Source organism: Callospermophilus lateralis, chromosome 11, assembly GCF_048772815.1.
Source record: "Callospermophilus lateralis isolate mCalLat2 chromosome 11, mCalLat2.hap1, whole genome shotgun sequence".
Classification (NCBI taxonomy): Eukaryota; Metazoa; Chordata; class Mammalia; order Rodentia; family Sciuridae; genus Callospermophilus; species Callospermophilus lateralis.
In genome coordinates this window covers 34728796-34746617 of record NC_135315.1, presented here as the reverse complement: position 1 = coordinate 34746617, position 17822 = coordinate 34728796, and the positions used below count along the sequence as shown (strand labels likewise).

General features: G+C 33.2%; 1 protein-coding gene across 6 annotated transcripts in view; it reads left to right on the top strand.

Moving 5' to 3' along the window:
- The window catches only part of Bcas3 (BCAS3 microtubule associated cell migration factor), a 582041-nt gene that overhangs the window by 228941 nt on the left and 335278 nt on the right, over positions 1–17822 (top strand). For all 6 annotated transcript variants that reach the window (XM_076870607.1, XM_076870604.1, XM_076870605.1 and 3 more), the window contains exon 15: positions 10456–10720. In XM_076870607.1, the coding sequence (XP_076726722.1) occupies positions 10456–10720 (265 nt within the window). The remainder of the gene's footprint in view (positions 1–10455; positions 10721–17822) is intronic.

The window sequence follows — 17822 nt, the reverse complement described above, 5'->3', positions numbered from 1 at the left end:
ACATTTTTCTAAGTTTTATCATTTTACATTTTATATGATCAGTATCTAGTAGCCTCATGAAATCAGTTGGAAGTTCTCTTTCCTCTTCCATTTTCTGAAACACAGTTTTAAGTTACAGGTATATTCACATGACCTGTTTCATCTTGGGTGAATTAGTTTGTGGTTTTTGAAGAACTGACCTATTTTCTTTAAGTTTCTGAGTTTATTTAAATGCAGTTACTCGTAGATCCGTTTAACAAGTACTGGATCTGTGGTGCTGTCCCCTGAGTCATTCCTATACTGATGATTTTTGTATTCTTCTCTTTTGATTTTTTTCAATCTCCCTGGAGTTTTGGCATTTTTTAAGTTAAAAAAAAACCAGTTATTTTTGTTTCATAGATTTTTCTCTATGTTTACCTATTTTTTAGTTTTATTAATTTCTGCTCTCATTTGTATTTTCTTCTTGCTGCTTCTTTGGTATTATTTCAGTCTTTTTCTTTTCTTCTTTTTCTGAATCTTTCGTGGGTAGCAACTCAGATGGTTATTTAATTTCTTTGTTTCCCAGTTAGGAACCTAGCAGTATAATCTTCCAACAGGACTACATTTATGTTGCCTCACATATTTTAATGATGGGCATATTTTAAAAAATAAATTATTGGCAAATATTTTATTTAAGCCTGGAAACACTTGGGCACTGTGGCACACACCTGTAATCACAGTGACTCAGGAGGCTGAGGCAGGAGGATCACAAGTTTAAAGCCAGCCTGGGCAATTTAACAAGACCCTATAAAAATAAAACAAAATAAAATAAAAAAGACTGGGGATGTAACTCAGTGGTACAGCACCTGGTAGAGCACCCCTGGATTCAGTCCCCACATCCCCCTCCCCAATTTCTTTAAACCAGAAAATATCGTTGTAGACTAAAAGATTTGTATCTTCAGCTTCTGTGCAGTTAGAAGTGTGGGAGTTGGGATTAAAACCTTGATCTTTGCTGTCTGGTAATTGCCTTTCTTTTAGTCCTTCCTACCCGTCTTTTCCCTTCCACCTATGTTTTTTTGATTTCACTCCTTTTTTTTCTGTCCTTTCATGAGTGATGTGTAACATTTTCCACTAAATATAAGGACAGAGAGGATAGCTTACAAGATTAGATTATTTTTAAGTTCTGATAAAAGTCTTTTCAGAACAAAATAGTATTTAAAGTCTCCATATGTTCTGATTAGTTATGAAAATTTTGAAAATCTGGCCTTTCTATCTAGTTGAATGGGACTTCATATTACTATTGTTAGTAGTAAAGAATATTTTGAACTTTATGTCTTATATAGCATTATCTTTATTTTACTGATCTAGTACTTGTTAACAGTTACACTTTAAAAAATATACTAGTTACTATTCTATTTGCTTTGTTTGTATTATCTCCTTTAATCATCAGCCAAATCCTATTGGGAACTAGTTTTTTGATGCATATTGTATGGATAACAAATTGTGTTATGTTAGACAAAAAGGATTACAGTTGAAAACTTCATTCTTCTTCTATGAAAAAGGATAAAGGAGGAACAGCAATGTCTTATCTTTTTGAGGGTGGAAATCAAACCCAGGGATACTTTACCACTGAGTTATATCTCCAGTCCTTTTTATCTTTTATTTTGAGTTGCCCAGGCTGGTCTTTAACTTGGCAATCCTACTGCCTCAGCCTCCCAAGTTGTTGGCTTTATAGGCGAGTACCACCTCAGGCATGTGCCACTGTGGCCCAGTGCATGTCCGGTCTTAATCAAACTGCCACTTTTCTCCTTCATTCTGCTTCAGCCTTTTTTCTGTTTCCATGTAAAAATGGGCTAATTATTTACTTTTTACATGTAAAAGGGTGTAAAACACATAATAGGCTTCCCACCATTATTTACTGAATGAATAAATGAACATGAATAATTAACAGGGGAAGAGAATAAGTAAGGTCAAAGTATGTGTAGGTTATATTTCCTGCATTTACTTTCCAATTATTTTGTCTTCAAGTAGTCTTTTACTGCTATTCACTTGGTTACAATTGCTCTGTGATATGACATTTTTAATGAAAGTGTTTTTATTGATACTGAAGGATAAAAATTCTGACAGTGTGTGGTTAATGGTGATGCAAATATTTCTCTTTTTATATTTCTGTATATTTTTATTACACCTGACTTGGACCTTGCTTTATACATGCCATATATATATATTTTAATCTTTTTAAATTTTGTTTATTTATTTTTTATGTGGTGCTGAGGATCGAACCCAGTACCTCGAAAGTGCGAGGCAAGCACTCTATTGCTGAGCTATAGCCCCAGCTCCATGCCATATATTTTTACTACATCTGCTGACCTTGACCTTGGCACATTAGTTATTGGTATATGGGAGTTGCCTTTTATGGTTGTTACTAGACATCTAAAAACTGTTGCTTTGAGACTCTATCCAAGTCTCTTTGTTCTGTTTCAACCCACTTAGGATTAGAGAACAAGTTGCTATTTGAATAATTATGTGTATTTTTAGCCAAATAAAAGAGTATACTTAATAGATTTTAAAATCAGCCTTTAATCAGGTGTGGTGGCATTCACCTATAATTCCAGCGACTTGGCAGGCTGATGCGGGAGGATAGCAAGTTTGAAGCCAGCCTCAGCAACTTAGGAGACTCCATCTCAAAATAAAAAATAGAATGAGCTGGGGATGTGACTCAGTGGGTTCAGTTCACAGTATAAAAAAAAAAAAATCAGGGTTTATTTTACTATTATACAAGCAGTCTGCTGTTGGTCTTGAAAGCTCAACAATGTCTCTGACATTTTTGCCCCTTCCTATATAATTGTTTTATACATGCCATTTCTTTGAACATCATTTTAGAATTCCAGACAATCAGTTGAGGAAAAAGGGCATCACCAATTGTGTTAATTTATTTTATCAGAAAACCAGATATTTTTCTAGAATCCTGCAACTTCCATTTGCTTTTGTCTGACCAATCATAACTTTTCTGAGCTTTGTGTAAGAGAGACTAGGCAAACACACATTAAGCATCTGTAGTAATGTTAGGCGAGTGAGTGGACATTAAAGATGAGGGTTGACTTTTCTACCTAGTAGTAAACATCTCTACCTCAATCAAGATACAGAACAGTGTTTGAACTGGTTTTAGGATTACATGTGTATGCATGTATCAGGGCTTCACATGGTACCCCATTAGTATGTACAGTTTTTATATTTTTATGTATCAGTTCAATGTTGTCAAAGAAAAGGTGCAGGATATTTTTCTTATCTCAGAAATTTCTTCTTGCTCTTTACAGTCAGTGCTCTGCCCTACTCTTGTCCTACACTACCATTCCTATTATCTAATATATTCTTTTTTTAAAAAAAAAAAAACATTTTAGCTGTAAATGGACACAATATCTGTATTTATTTTTTTATATGGTGCTGAGAATCAAACCCAATGCCTCACACATGCTAGGCAAGCACTCTACCACTGAGCCACAACCCCAGCCCATATATTCATTTTTGAAAACATCTTTTCCATGATCTCTAAGGTCTGGTGTACAGTTGGAAGGAGTGCCATTGCTACTTATTTAATTTTGCTTTCTAACTTAATATTAATTTAGGTCAATAGTAAGTAATTTTCTGAGTGTTTTAAAAAGTAGATTTTTTGGTCATGTGTGCATGCCCCAACCCCTTAATACCTACTCAGAGTTCTGAAGGAGGGAACACAGGATTTGTATTTCTTATATAATCTAGTTGCTTCTTATCACACTGAAGTTTGAGACTGCTTCAGATTTTAGGATGTTAAAATAATCCTAAAGTTTTATTTCTGTTATTAACTGAGGCTGTTATTTGAGGTTTTAGGGTGAATTTGCAGTTGTATAAGATGCTTTTTGCTGCATCTTAGGTGCTAAAATGTAACATTTCATTCTCTACTCCAGTTCACTTTTTTCATATATACTTTGAATTTAATCTGTTTTTGTGAATTTACTATATGGTTTTATTTTTAAGTTTTGATAAAATGTTTACTATAATTAAAATATTGAGAAATTTCGTGTTCCATGTAAGGGTATGTCTGCTGCATTAGATATTGGTTGCCTAATATTTGATTCTTAAATCAATGAAATCAATTTAAAAATGCATTACTCAGGCTGGGGTTGTGGCGTAGTGGTAGAGCGTTTGCCTAGCATGTGTGAGGCACTGTGTTCAATCCTTAGTACCACGTAAGAATAAATAAATAAAATAAAGGTATTGTATTTGTCTACAACTAAAAATATATATATTTTTTAAAAAGTGCCTTATTGGGCTGGGGATATAGCTCAGTTGATACAGTGCTTGCCTCACATGCACAAGGCCCTGGGTTCAATCCCCAGAACCCCACCCCTCCCACACACACAAAATGGCATTACTCAGATTGCCCCTAAATGTTTGTATAAATAGAAATTCTTGGAATATGACTACAATATGCGTTCACAAACAAATACATAAGCTTTCTAGCATCTAAGTGTTTTTAGTAATTCAAATTTACATTATTACAATGAGAAATGAGTGTGACGTTTTTGAAATATGATAAATAATACATAAAACATTTAAGAAATAGTAAATTACATATACTAAATTTTTAAAACATTCAGTTTAACACTCCTAATTTTTAATTTGTATCTCATTAAAAACCCTGACATTTTTATAACTAAAAGCGCTAAACTTGATAATCCATGTTCTAATGAGATTTTGTTTGAGTTTTTCTTCTTATGCCACACTTTTATGCTGAAGAGAGGGAAACTTAATAAGAACATCTGGTTATACTATTTACCCATGTCATATTCAAATCTTTAACCTAACACCAGATGTGAACTGAGTCAAAATGGACATTAGATAAAATGTTAGTTTAGGCCTCCTAGCAGCTGCGTACCTTTCTTTAAGCATAGGACAGGGCAGACATTTTTAAGAATTAAGGGACTAGCAAACTATAAAAAGAAATATAGAATTTCCCTTTTCATCAAATTGTACAGCATTATGTAGTATACAATTCCATGGTTTTTAGTATATTCACAGATTGGTATTTTTTTTTCCATTACTGGAGATTAAACTCAGGGATGCTCTAATAAACTACATCCCCATACCTTTTAAGACAGAGTCTTTCTAAGTTGCTGAAAGTCTAAGTTGCTGAGGCTGACCTCGAACTTGAGGTCCTCTTTCCTCAGCCTCCCGAGTCACTGGGATTACGAGCATGGGCCACCATGACTGACCCTCAGAGTTGTATGATGATTACTATTTTCTAATTCCAGAGCATCTTCATCACACCAAAATAAACTTGGTGCCTATTAGCAGTCACTCTCCATACCCCTCCTACTAGCTGTTGGCATTTATATCTGTGGATTTGTTTAGTCTGTACATTTCATATAAATGGAGTGGTGTGATATTCAGCCTTTTACTCTTCTTTCAAAGTCCATTCATTTTTAAGCTTGCATTGGAAATCATTCCTTTTATGGATGAATAATATTCCACTTATGTGGGTATATCACATTCCATTTATCTATTCATTAGGAGAAGGACATTTGGAGCAATTCTATTTTGTGGCTCTTAGGAATGCTGCTGTGAACATCAGGGTACTGGTTTTTGTGGGAATGTATACTTTCAGTTCTTTTGAGCATCTAGGAGTAAAACTTCTGGGGTATATGATAACTCTGTTTAATATTTTGAAACACCTTATAGGTAGCTATGTCATTTACATTTCTGCCAGGAACGAATGATGGTTCTAATGTGTGTACCACATCAATAACACTTGTTCTGGTCTTTTATCTTTTAGCTATCGTTGTGGGTATGATTTGCATTTTTGTAGTGACTTAAAGATGTTGAGCATCTTTTCATGAGTTTGTTGGCCATTTGTGTATTTTCTTTGCATAAATTTCTGTTCAAATCCATTGTTTATTTTCATTTAGTGTCTTTATATTGTTGATTTGTAAGTTATTTATATATTTTAGATATGAGATCTTTACCAGATGTATTTTTTTCAAATATTTTCTCCAATTTTGTGGTTTGTCTTTTTTGCTTTCTTAGTAGTATCCTTTGATGTGCAGCAGGTTTCAATGTTGAAGAAGTATAATTTATCTACTTTGTCTTGTGTTGCTTTCAGGTGGTTTCAATTAAGAGTCCAGGTAAGAGGCCAATATAGTAACCTAGTAGATAGAGGAGAGTGGCTTAGTCCACATTAGTAGCAGTGAAAACAGAGATAGGTGTTTGGACAGAACTGGAATATATTTTTTTATGGTAATGTGATTGAATTTAATTGTACAGGGCTTATTCAAAACTAGGTATTGTTTTAAGTGCTCTCTATATTAATTAATTCATACTAACTGCTATGATATTATCACTTATTTTGCACATTAAAAACCTCAGGGTGCAGAACTAGCTTATTAATTAGCTTTCTCATGGCCATATAGCTACTTAAGAATAGGTATATTTACCATGATATACCACCTTTAGGTAAAGCCTATAATAATATATAGGGCTTTATACTTTTAGCACTGTTTCCCTCTATTTTCACAATCTTATTAAAATTTATAGATTGCTATGTGTTTAAAATTGGCCACATTTAATCTAATCATGTAGACTTTTGTATGCATGCACACATCATATATATAAATGGATAGCTGTGTATTAAATTATGCATTAAGAGATGACTAGAAAGTTGCATTCCAACATGAAGAAATATTAGCCTCTGGATTGTTAGATTTATATGTATGTGTTCTTTTAAACTAAGTATTTTTCTGTAATTTTCATGTATTATTATTATTGAGTTGAGTACAATAATATTCACCTTGAAAACAAAACAAAATATCTTCTTATGATTGAATTTTTCAAAGTATTTTCATCTCATTTGTCTTATGTTCATAACTTATATATTGTATGAAATCTTCTAATAAGGCTTTCTATAATCATTCCTCTGTACTCTGCTGAGTCTTCTAAACTATAGCAATATTAATTACTGACCTGAGAACATCTTACCCTTTGCCATGTGTATTGGTGCACCCCTATAATCCCAGCGGCTTGGGAGGCTGAGGCAGGAGGATTGCAAGTTCAAAGCCAGTGTCAGCAACTTAGCGAGGCACTGAGCAACTCAGTGAGACCCTGTCTCTAAATAAAATCTTAAAAAAAGAAAAAAGTAAAAGGGTGCTGGAGATGTGGCTCCGTGGTTAAGTGCCCTTGTGTTAAAAAAAAAAAAGTGCCCCAGTACAAAAAACAAAACAAAACAAAACAAAAAACCTTCCCTAAAGATGAGTTTTATTCTTTTCATTAGTAAATCTGTATTATAAAAAATTCTAGTGGATTATTACTATATTTTGAATGTCATCAATAAATTTTTATATTAATTTTTTTCTCTTGTATTTATAAGTATCTACTTATAATTTTGATTTCTGACCTGTAGAGCCTAAGATTACTGTATGTCCCTTTACCGAAGTAGTTTGTTGACCCCAGTTCTAAAAGACACCCGCACTGGTTTCATATATACCACATTCTCTCCACAATCATTCCCTGATTTAGTTTCATAGCATTTTGAAATGTGGCTTATTAAGAGCATGTACTATATCCTTGCTTCCCGAATCTCCTAGTGCCCGAGTTAGAATTGTGAATAGGGGTGTTTAAAAAAAATTATTGAAATATATTTGTTGTCTACATTTGAGAACAGGAAGTTTGTATAGCAAATTAAGGCTGTACTTGTTCAACTTCTGTTTATCACAGTTGCCTAATCCGTACTTTAAAAATGTTGTATGTGAGGATATGTGTACTATACAATTAAGTCAGTGATACAAATTCCACTCAGCTTTCCTTTTTTTATTATTTTTATTTTTTGCAGCCCTGTGGATTGAACATGGTCTCACTAAGTTGTCCAGTTTGGCCTGGAACTCCTGCCTTAACCTTGCAAATGATTGGGAGTATAGGCATGTGTCACCACTCCCTGCCTAGTTTTTATGTTTTTTTTTAAATATTTATTTTTTAGTTGTAGATGGACATAATACCTTTATTTATTTATTTTTATGTGGTGCTGAGGATCGAACCCAGGGTCTTGCACTTGCTAGGTGAGCGCTCTACCACTGAGCCACCACCTGAGCTCCAGCTTTTAGGTTTTATGATGAAAAAACGTTAATTCAAAACAGCATTATAGGGCTGGGGTTGTGGCTCAGCGGTAGAGCACTTGCCTAGCATATGCTTGAGGCCCTGGGTTCGATCTTCAACACTATTTAAAAATAATAAATAAAATAAAGGTATTGTATTCAACTACAACTAAAACATAAATATTTAAAAAAACAAAAACAAAACAAAACAAAACAAAACGGCATTCCAAAATTGAGATACAAAACTCATGCCAGTGATGTCATCATTTTATTACTAGATTGCCATTACCCCCCCATATGCACACACACACACACACACACACACACACACACACGTACACGTACACATATTCTCTCTGCTTTTAATGAATGAAGCCCATCCAGCTAGTTGATAATACCAAAAGATATATCATTTTGCATTTTGTGGGTGGGTGACTTGTAATGTTATTTAAAGGATTAAAGTTTCTCTAATTCACTTGACAGCTAATATCTTTAGCAGCTCTGCTCATTCATGTATGCTTACATGTCTTCAGGGTCATAGAATAGAATCACTTTAATAGCACTTTTCTAAGTAAGCATTAGGTAGAATTCTGTCTCCCTATTTTGATACTGATTGTTAACTCCACTTCATATTACAAGTATTCTTAAAATGAAAGAAAGAAATTAATTTTTATTAACAGACCAGGAAATGATCTTGATTATAGGTATTTTGGAAAATGGTTTTAGATAGCATGGTTCATTCTATTGCTTAAATTACTCAGTAAGTCTAAAGATGTTTTTCTTTTTATTTTTGATTCTAGCATGTGAAAATGTATTGATATTTTTAAAATTATTTTTATGTTTTTTTCCATTTTTATTGGTGTGTTGTAATTGTATATAATGATTGAATTTGTTGTTACATATTCATACATGCACACAATATAACAATATCACTCCTCAGTATTTCCCTTTTTCCTCTCCTCCTCCCTCTCCCTGGTCTGTTTCTTCTATTCTACCGATCTCTTTTCAGTTTTCATGAAATTCCCTTCCACCCCCACCTTTCTTTTCCCTTTTCCTCCCTAACTTCCATATATGAGAGAAAACACAGGATCCTTGGCTTCTGAGTTTGGCATATTTCGTTTAACATAATGATCTCAAGTTCCATCCATTTTCCTGCAAATGACATTGCTTCATTTTTCCTTATGGCTGAATAAAAGTAAACTATCTATATATACCACAGTTTTAAAAATTTTTAGTTGTAGACGGACACAATACCTTTATTTATTTATATGTGGTGCTGGGCATTGAACCCAGTGCTTCACATGTGCAAGACAAGCGCTCTACCACTGAGCCCCAGCCCCAGCCCCAGCCCACCACATTTTCTTTATCCATTCATCTGTTGATGAATACCTAGGCTGGTTCCATAGTTTGGCTGTTGTGAACTGTGCTGCTGTAAACATGATGGTATGCATGTATTGCTATAGTACAATGACTTTAATTCTTAGAATAAATACTGAGGAGTGGTATAACTGGATCATATGGTGGTTCCATGGCTAGTCTTTTGAGGACCTCCATACTGACTTCCATAGTGGTTGTATAGTCCCACCAAGAGCGTTTATTATTGTTTGAATACTTGATGACTTTCATTTTGATGTGTGATGATGTCTCAGTGTGGTTTTGATTTGCATTTCCCTAATTGCTAATGATGTTGATCTTTTTTTTAAATATATTTGTTGGTTGACCATTTGTCTTTCTCCGTTTTAGATGTGCCTATTTGGTTAATTTTCCCATTTATTAATTGAGTTATTTGTGTTTTTGTTGGTGTTAAGTTTTTTAAGTTCTTTCTTTTTTCTAGATATTAACCCTGTGTAAGAAGAGTAGCTCACTAAGATATTTTGCCCATTTTGTTGGTTCTTTCTTCACATTAAAATTTTTTTTTCTTTGTGTGCAGAAGCATTTTAATTTGATGCCATCCCATTTATAAACTCTTGGCAGTATTTCCTAAGCTTTAGGAGTCTTATTGAGAAAATTGTTTTCTATGCCTATGTGCTAGGGTGTTGACCTTAAGTTTTCTTCTAGGAGTTGTATAGGTTTTGTTCTAATTCCTAGGTCTTTGATCCATTTTGAGTTGATCTTTGTGCAGGGTGAGAGGAAAGGGCCTAGTCTTATCCTTTTATGTGTGGATAACCAGTTTTCCTAGCACCATTTGTCAAAATGGAATTTTGATCAACATCATTATGAAACTCTCATCTGTAAAATAAAAATTCTTTACTTAAAAACTGTTCTTAGGTAAATTCAGTAATGATGCACCCATTTCTGTTCAGATTTGGTGACAAATGATGCTCTTAGGGTATATTCAAATAATTTCAGCTCTTTTTGTATCTTTCTTTATTTCTAGGTACAGGACATCTGCTTCAGCCATGACTGTCGTTGGGTTGTGGTCAGTACCCTCCGGGGTACTTCTCATGTTTTCCCCATCAACCCTTATGGTGGCCAGCCTTGTGTTCGTACACATATGTCACCACGAGTAGTTAATCGCATGAGCCGTTTCCAGAAAAGTGCTGGACTGGAAGAAATTGAACAAGAACTGACGTCAAAGCAAGGAGGCCGCTGTAGTCCTGTTCCAGGCCTATCAAGCAGCCCTTCTGGCTCACCCCTGCATGGTAAACTTAATTTTCTCTCTCTTCACTTTTCCCTTAGTCTTCCTTCAATGTGTTCTCAGTTTTTGAAATCTAGGATAAAATAAATATTTTCATCACCAATCCTGTAATAAAAAGATCTTAATCTCATTGAAGGCATTCTTATTTATTAAATCATTTAATAAATTGAACCAATACAATAATGATCTTTACCATGCTATTTTAACTTCCTAATTTTTCAGTATAAGGGATAATTGCTATTAATAGAATAAAAATTTTTGAATTTATGTTCATAGCTTTAGAGAACTGAATCCCATTTTCATATATCTCTTTCAGAACATTCTGTCTATAATGGGCTAGTACTATAGTTCATTGAGAAATATTCATTGTTGCAGAGGAATGGTCATGATTCATGTATACTTGAGATAGAGCAACATTTTCATTTTATTTTAAAATACATCTCTGTGGAATTTATACTAGTGTGTTATAGGAAAACAAACAAACAAACAAAAAAGGTGTATTGCCATTATTTATCTTAGAGCGAATAGTTATGTAACCATCATTCCAATCAATAAAGAGCACATTACCAAGATCCCCCTTTTCTCCTCCACTCTTTAAAGCAGAATTCTGACTTTTATGATATTTGCTTCTTTACATTTTATTTTTTATAGTACTGGGAATAGAACCCTAGGTCTTACATGCCAGGCAAGTCTAAATATAAGTCTAACCCCACTTATATTTAAAAACAGTTTTACTCCTAAGAAAGTATCCTTAAACATGTTTTTACCCATTATATATAAATGGAATTATATAGAATACATTTATTCTGTAATATTTTTTAGCATTGTTTTTGTGAAGTTCATTCATTTTGCAGGTAGATTTAGTTCATTTGTTTCCATTGTTTATTTTTACAGTTGTTCTGTATAGTGGAAAATTAGCAAATGTAGAAAACCTCTTTAGGTATCTGTGACCTGCCTTTGTTTTAGAGGTAATGCTTCAAAAATGCTTACTTATTCCATTGGGAAAACATGCTTCTATTTATTTATCTTTTCTAATATTCTTGATATACGGTTGTGTGGTTTCTGGCTTTGAGTTATTAATTCTAATGATGCAATGACAATTTTTCTACTGCTTCTTTGTATAAATGTAAACTCATTTTTGAGTGTGAATTTTGAGTCATAGTGTGTGTTAACCTTAGCCGTGGTAGTTAACACCAGTGATTGGACCATTTAATTCCCAGCAGAATGAATGAAGATGTTGACATTAGGTTACTCTGTTTTGGAAGCATTATGTATTCTTCTTGAGAGATAACCATTTTTGCTTTGCAAGATTGAGGTATTTTATTGAGAAAGATTATGGTTAACACAGAAATAATTATTTTTAATCAGTCTGAAATTTGCATAACAAAAAAATTAACCAATTAAGTGTGGCATTCTTACATGCACAGTGTTGTGCAACTACCACTTTTTTCTTGTTCCAAACATTTGCTTATGCCAACTGGAAATTACATATTCTTTAAGCTATTTCTCACCATTTTCTTTACCTCAAACCTCAAGCAACCTCTACTCTGTGGATTTATCTGTTCTGTATATTTCAAATATATTTAATTATATACTATATGACTTTTTGTTAGTAGCTCTTCAATTTAATGTTTTTGAGGTTTATGCTCATTGTAGTGTATATCAATACTTCATTGCTTTTTATGGTTGAATTATATTCCTTTTTATGGATATAAGCCAGTTTATCCATTCATCATTGCATGGCCATTCTGGTTGTTTTACCTTTTGACTAATATGAATAGTGCTGTTAGGAATATGTGTGTACATGTATTTGTTCAAGTACTTCTTGGGTACATGTATTTGTTCAAGTATTTCTTGGCAATTCTTCTTGGGTATTTATACCTCTCCTTATTTTATTTAACTTACATGCTCTTTTGTAATACCTGATCAATTCTTGATATATGTATATATTTCTATAGAAACTTATAATATAGATGAAAAAGAGGTAAATGGTATCTGAAAGAACTGTTGTAACTCAAAAAGTGTGACTTCTGTGGTCTATATTCTCCTCTGTGCTTTGGCACTATTATTTTTATAAGAACAGTTGTTAAACACTTGTATTTCACTTAACTAGTAATCTTCAAGTTTGAGAGTTTTGTAAATTGAAGATTTTTAGAATCAGTCCTGGATAAAAAACATTCATTTTAAAATGTTTTTAGAATTTTAATATATAAAATTTAGAAATATATGAGATATTGATATTTTTAGCCATTTGTGAGAAATTTTACTTCAGACCTATTTTTTGTTGTAAATTTTTTGTTATATATTTAGTTGTGTAGTATAGATCCTCTGAGAACTTCTTTTTTTTGAATATTTTGTTGACAAATTTCAAGAAATGTTTTTTTTTGCAAGAGAGTCAATGTGCATGGGTGGTAGCTAGATCAATAGGAAGAAGTGCAGGTGTATTAATTGATAATTCATGACTGATTTGCAGTCTTTACATTTATACATCTTTAGAAAACTTTCCTTTGCACGTTTTTCTGCCTATTCTTCCTTCCTTTTTTTCTTATTGTAGATAGATACAAACCTTTATTTGATTTATTTATTTTTATGTGATGCTGAGGACTGTACCCATTGCCTCACACATGCTAACCAAGTGCTCTACCACTGAGCCCCAGCCCCCCTATTCTTCATTCTTAGTTAAGCAAACCACTTAACAGGTTCTGGACTGGGCTTTGGGGATAACATTTACAAAATTAGTGATGTCCTTGTCCTCATGTATCTTCTACTCCAGGAGAAAAGACATATTAAATGACTGTGAACAGATACCTTGTAGTATATATTTGTTGAAGGTTGGGAAATACCAAAGAAGGACTTTGTCATTTGTAGAGAGTCAGTAGTTGAAGGCTAATACTCGATTTCTTCATTGAAATATACTGTTTTCTCTCAGCTTTATTGCTTTCATAGCTCTCCTCATAGTTTTATAGAAATTGCTGAAAGACGATTCAACATTGACAATACTTAAGATTTCCTTCTGAAAGCAAGGAATTTCAGCAGGTATTTTCCTTCTGATAACACAAATGTTATTATCTCAGAATTTCACCATCACTCTTTCTAGATTTTCTCATTTTGTAAGCATAGACATAAAATGATAGTCATTTTTCTTCATTTTCTTTTTGTATTTTACATGTCAAAACAAAATGGGCCTTGTTGTTGGTTAGTTCTAAAAGTGATATATTTAAACTTTGTGTGGGTAAACAATCTGATGCTGGTAAAAAACAATGTAAACCTTTGAACAGGGAGGGATTCTTCTTGAAAATGAATCTTGGTTTGGCGGTATTACTGTTGTTTGTCTGTGCTCTTTTTAGCAAAGTAAAGGAAACTGTTAAATAACAGTTGATATAGGGGTATTTCCTTTTTACTTTTTGGAGTCAATCCAGTTTAGGTTAGGATTATTTTATCTATTTGCTATAAAAAAAACTTTCCAGAGGATGTTTATTTATTTGAAATATATTCTAAATATCTCTTTCATTTTCTATCTTCTTGCCTGGACCTTAGTCTAGATGAGGAGTTTTTAAATTGAGATTCATAAAGAGGATAGGAAAAAACTTATGTCTTTATATTCCTTATTCCTTTACCAAAAGTACACATTTACTTTCATTATGAATATAGAAAACACATGACGATTATATTAGTAGTACTTATGACATGTTGCCAATAAAAAACACATAAGTTTTCATATCACATTATATATGAAATATACCTCTTTTTAAACAGTATCCAGGAATGAACTATGGGTGTTCTACCACTGAGCTATCTCCCCAGTTCTTTTAAAAGATTTTTATTTTGAGACATGGTAAGACTGTGTTTTGGCAGAAACCAAAACTGAAGCTGCCTTCGAACTTAGGACCCACCTGCCTTGATCCCAAGCTGCTGGGATCACAGGCTTGCACCACTGTGCCCAGCTTAAAATATGTATCTCTAACTATTGAATGTATCTTCAGATTGTTATTTATGTTCATTGCTGTTTTGAAATTATTATATATGATACATAATAATTTTACTTATTTTAATGTGAATTGATTACATATATCACTATAATACCACATTATTTTTATTATATTTATAACTGTTTTTGCTGGGAGAGATGAACCCAGAGGTGCTCTACCTCAGAGCTACACCCCCCAGCCCTTTTTATTTTACTATATTTGGGTCTCAGGTTGCTGAGGCTGACCTCAAACTAGCAATCTTCCTGCCTCAGCCTCCTGAGTCAATGAGATTGCAGGTGTGCACCACCATATTTTATAATTGTATTTTAACTTAGTTTACTTCCTTCTGGAGTGTAAGTATTTGTAAGTATTCTGAGAAGGAGTCTAGGTTTTCCTCAACTGTCCAAATAGTCTGTGATGCAAAAATTATTATGAATCTCTGATCATCATATCTCCCTTCATCTGTTTCAATAAACTTTAATTATTTTTACTATATAATAAGCATTTTCTTTGTTAACCATAAAATGATCAGCTAATTTTCTGCTTAAAATCATGTGTCTCATTATGTTGTTAAAATTTTAGATAATTTTCCTTCTAATTTCCATATTCTTCTTACATCATACCTAGATTCTTGTACCTTTCCATCAATATGCCACATATATCCATTTTTAAAAACTTTTCCAGTTGCACTCTTTTTTACTTGAAAATAATTGTTACCATTTTGAATGCCTACTAAATCAACTAAAATATCACTTTATCTCTAAAGCCTTCTCTTGATGTTGTATCATGTGTAAACCACAGTACTATTACCCTGTACAAATGTTACATCACTGTCACGTGGAAATTATTCATTGACATGTCTATGCTTCTAGATTAACCTCCATAAAGACAAAAATTTCCTGTTTGTATTTGAAATCTTGGCACCTCACATATTAGTTGGTTAATGTAGACCCTAATGCTTTAAACACCTTTAGAAGTTTTCCTATAAAAAAATAAAATAAAATAAAATAAATAAATAAATAAATAAGTTTTCCTATAAAGACGATTGGAATTTTAAATCATTACTTACCAGAATGAAGAGATTTTTATTCCTGGTTGCCTTGCTTTTCAATTTAATATATATAAGGTACATTCATTTATCCAACAACTGTGAATTAATGTTTAGCATGTCCAGGCACTACACTCTGGGAATGTAACAGCAAATGTAAGGGGAAATGTGCCTGACCCCATGCAGCTATGGAGAAAAATTAAAAATGGAAAGGAATAGGAAATTCCCAGAGAAGATCTCAATTTCAAATTACATCCTTTTTTTCGGTTTTTATTGAGATGATGACATGTGAGCAAAGACCTGATGGAAATCAGGGAGAATATCATGTATATTGGAGCAACCAGTGTAGAATTTAAAGGTGGGAATACATCTGTACTCTTGAGGGGGTGGGCAAGGAGTTCAGCATGGCTAAAGCAGTATGTGAGGTGCAAGAGGGTTGATGAGGTCAGAGAGGTATCATGACCAGATCACGTCATCTTGGGACTTTCACTCAAGAGGAAAGGGTGAGCTCGGAGCATTTTGAGAAGAAGAATTCCATGGTAAGACTGTGTTTGGGCAGAAACTAAATGGAAATATGTATGGAGACTATGCAGTTGGTACATGGACAAGGGTGGAAACCTAGATAGACTAGTAAATAGAGCATTTGAAAAATCCAGGAAAGAGAAGATGAAGTTTGGACCCAGTTGTCTATAGTGGGGCTTGTCAGCGGTCTTGATATATTGGTTATGGGAGGACCATTGACATTTCTGGTTTATTTTATGATATGTATGAAAGAACAAGTGAGTCAGGATGATTAGTGAAGCATTTTGGTAGAATAACTGGAAAAATGAAGTTGCTATAAACTGAAAAGAGCAATACTATGGATAAATCAGGGTTGGGAATGAGGACAGAATCAGGAATGTTGCACATGTTAAATTTAAGATCTTTCTTTGATTTCCTAGATGGGGGGTAAGAATATTACTGATTTTACAGGGTTACTGTGACCATCAAAACGCATTGAGTAGTGTTTGGTACATATCAAATACTTAATGAAAATTAGCCGCTCTCTTTTGTATCTTCATTAATCTACTGTTAATTTATCAGTATATAGGATTGATTTATTTTTCCATGTTTTTTATATATTGCCTTTTATCTAGAAAACAGAATAAAGGAATAATTGACCAAATAATGAATGAATGAAACACAATTCTGAACTTCTTCTGTACAGGCTTTTGTGGAGTTATAGTGCTCAGTGTTGATATTAACTTGTGACATTGTTTCTCAAATGACTCCAATGCAAAATTGTGATACTAGTATTATTTTAATCTGTCCTGCTTGTTTTGATCTATATCTTAGGTTATATAGCTTGATAAATTAATCCACCTGTTTTTGAGTCTTGGCATTTCTTAATTTTGCAAAATAGTTTTCCATGTAAGTTTAAGAATATAGGGTTTACCATTGCCCAAGACTTTGAAGGAATTTGTTTATTTTTCCTCCTGTTTCCACTGAGTAAATGGAGATCTTGAATTGTCTTTTGCAGTTCTTTAGATTTCTTGGAAGTGTCTTCTTTTCCTTTAAGTCATTCTTTCTTCTCAGAGAAGGAGTTGTGTTCCAGTCACAAATTTTGGCATCTGAATTCCATATCATGCTTTTTCCAAAAGAAAGTAGTTGGTTAGATTTGAGGCCTTGTTTCAAGCAGGCTTCTGATTCCTTGGACTTGAAACCTCCATCATTTCAGTAAAGCGCTTTTGAAAAACTAGCAGTATCACTTTTCTTTTTAGCATTTATATGAGGCATTCATTTTACCACTTGGAACTGTTTATAGCTTTCATTTGATGGTTTATTGTAATTATTTACTTTTGTTGTTCATGAGTTTTCTTGATTCAGACCACATCACAATTGTAAATACAAAGCAACCACACATCTCAGCCTTATATAGTTTCACCTACTTAAGAGAATCAATAATAATGTGATGTTTCTTGACTTCTCCTTCCACATCACTGTTTACTTATGGATTGAAGTTTCCATGAGTATGTTTTAATTTTTGCCAAGAAAAATCAATCATGTGCACTGTAGCTCTGCTTTAAATTTTATGCCTCATATGACATAGA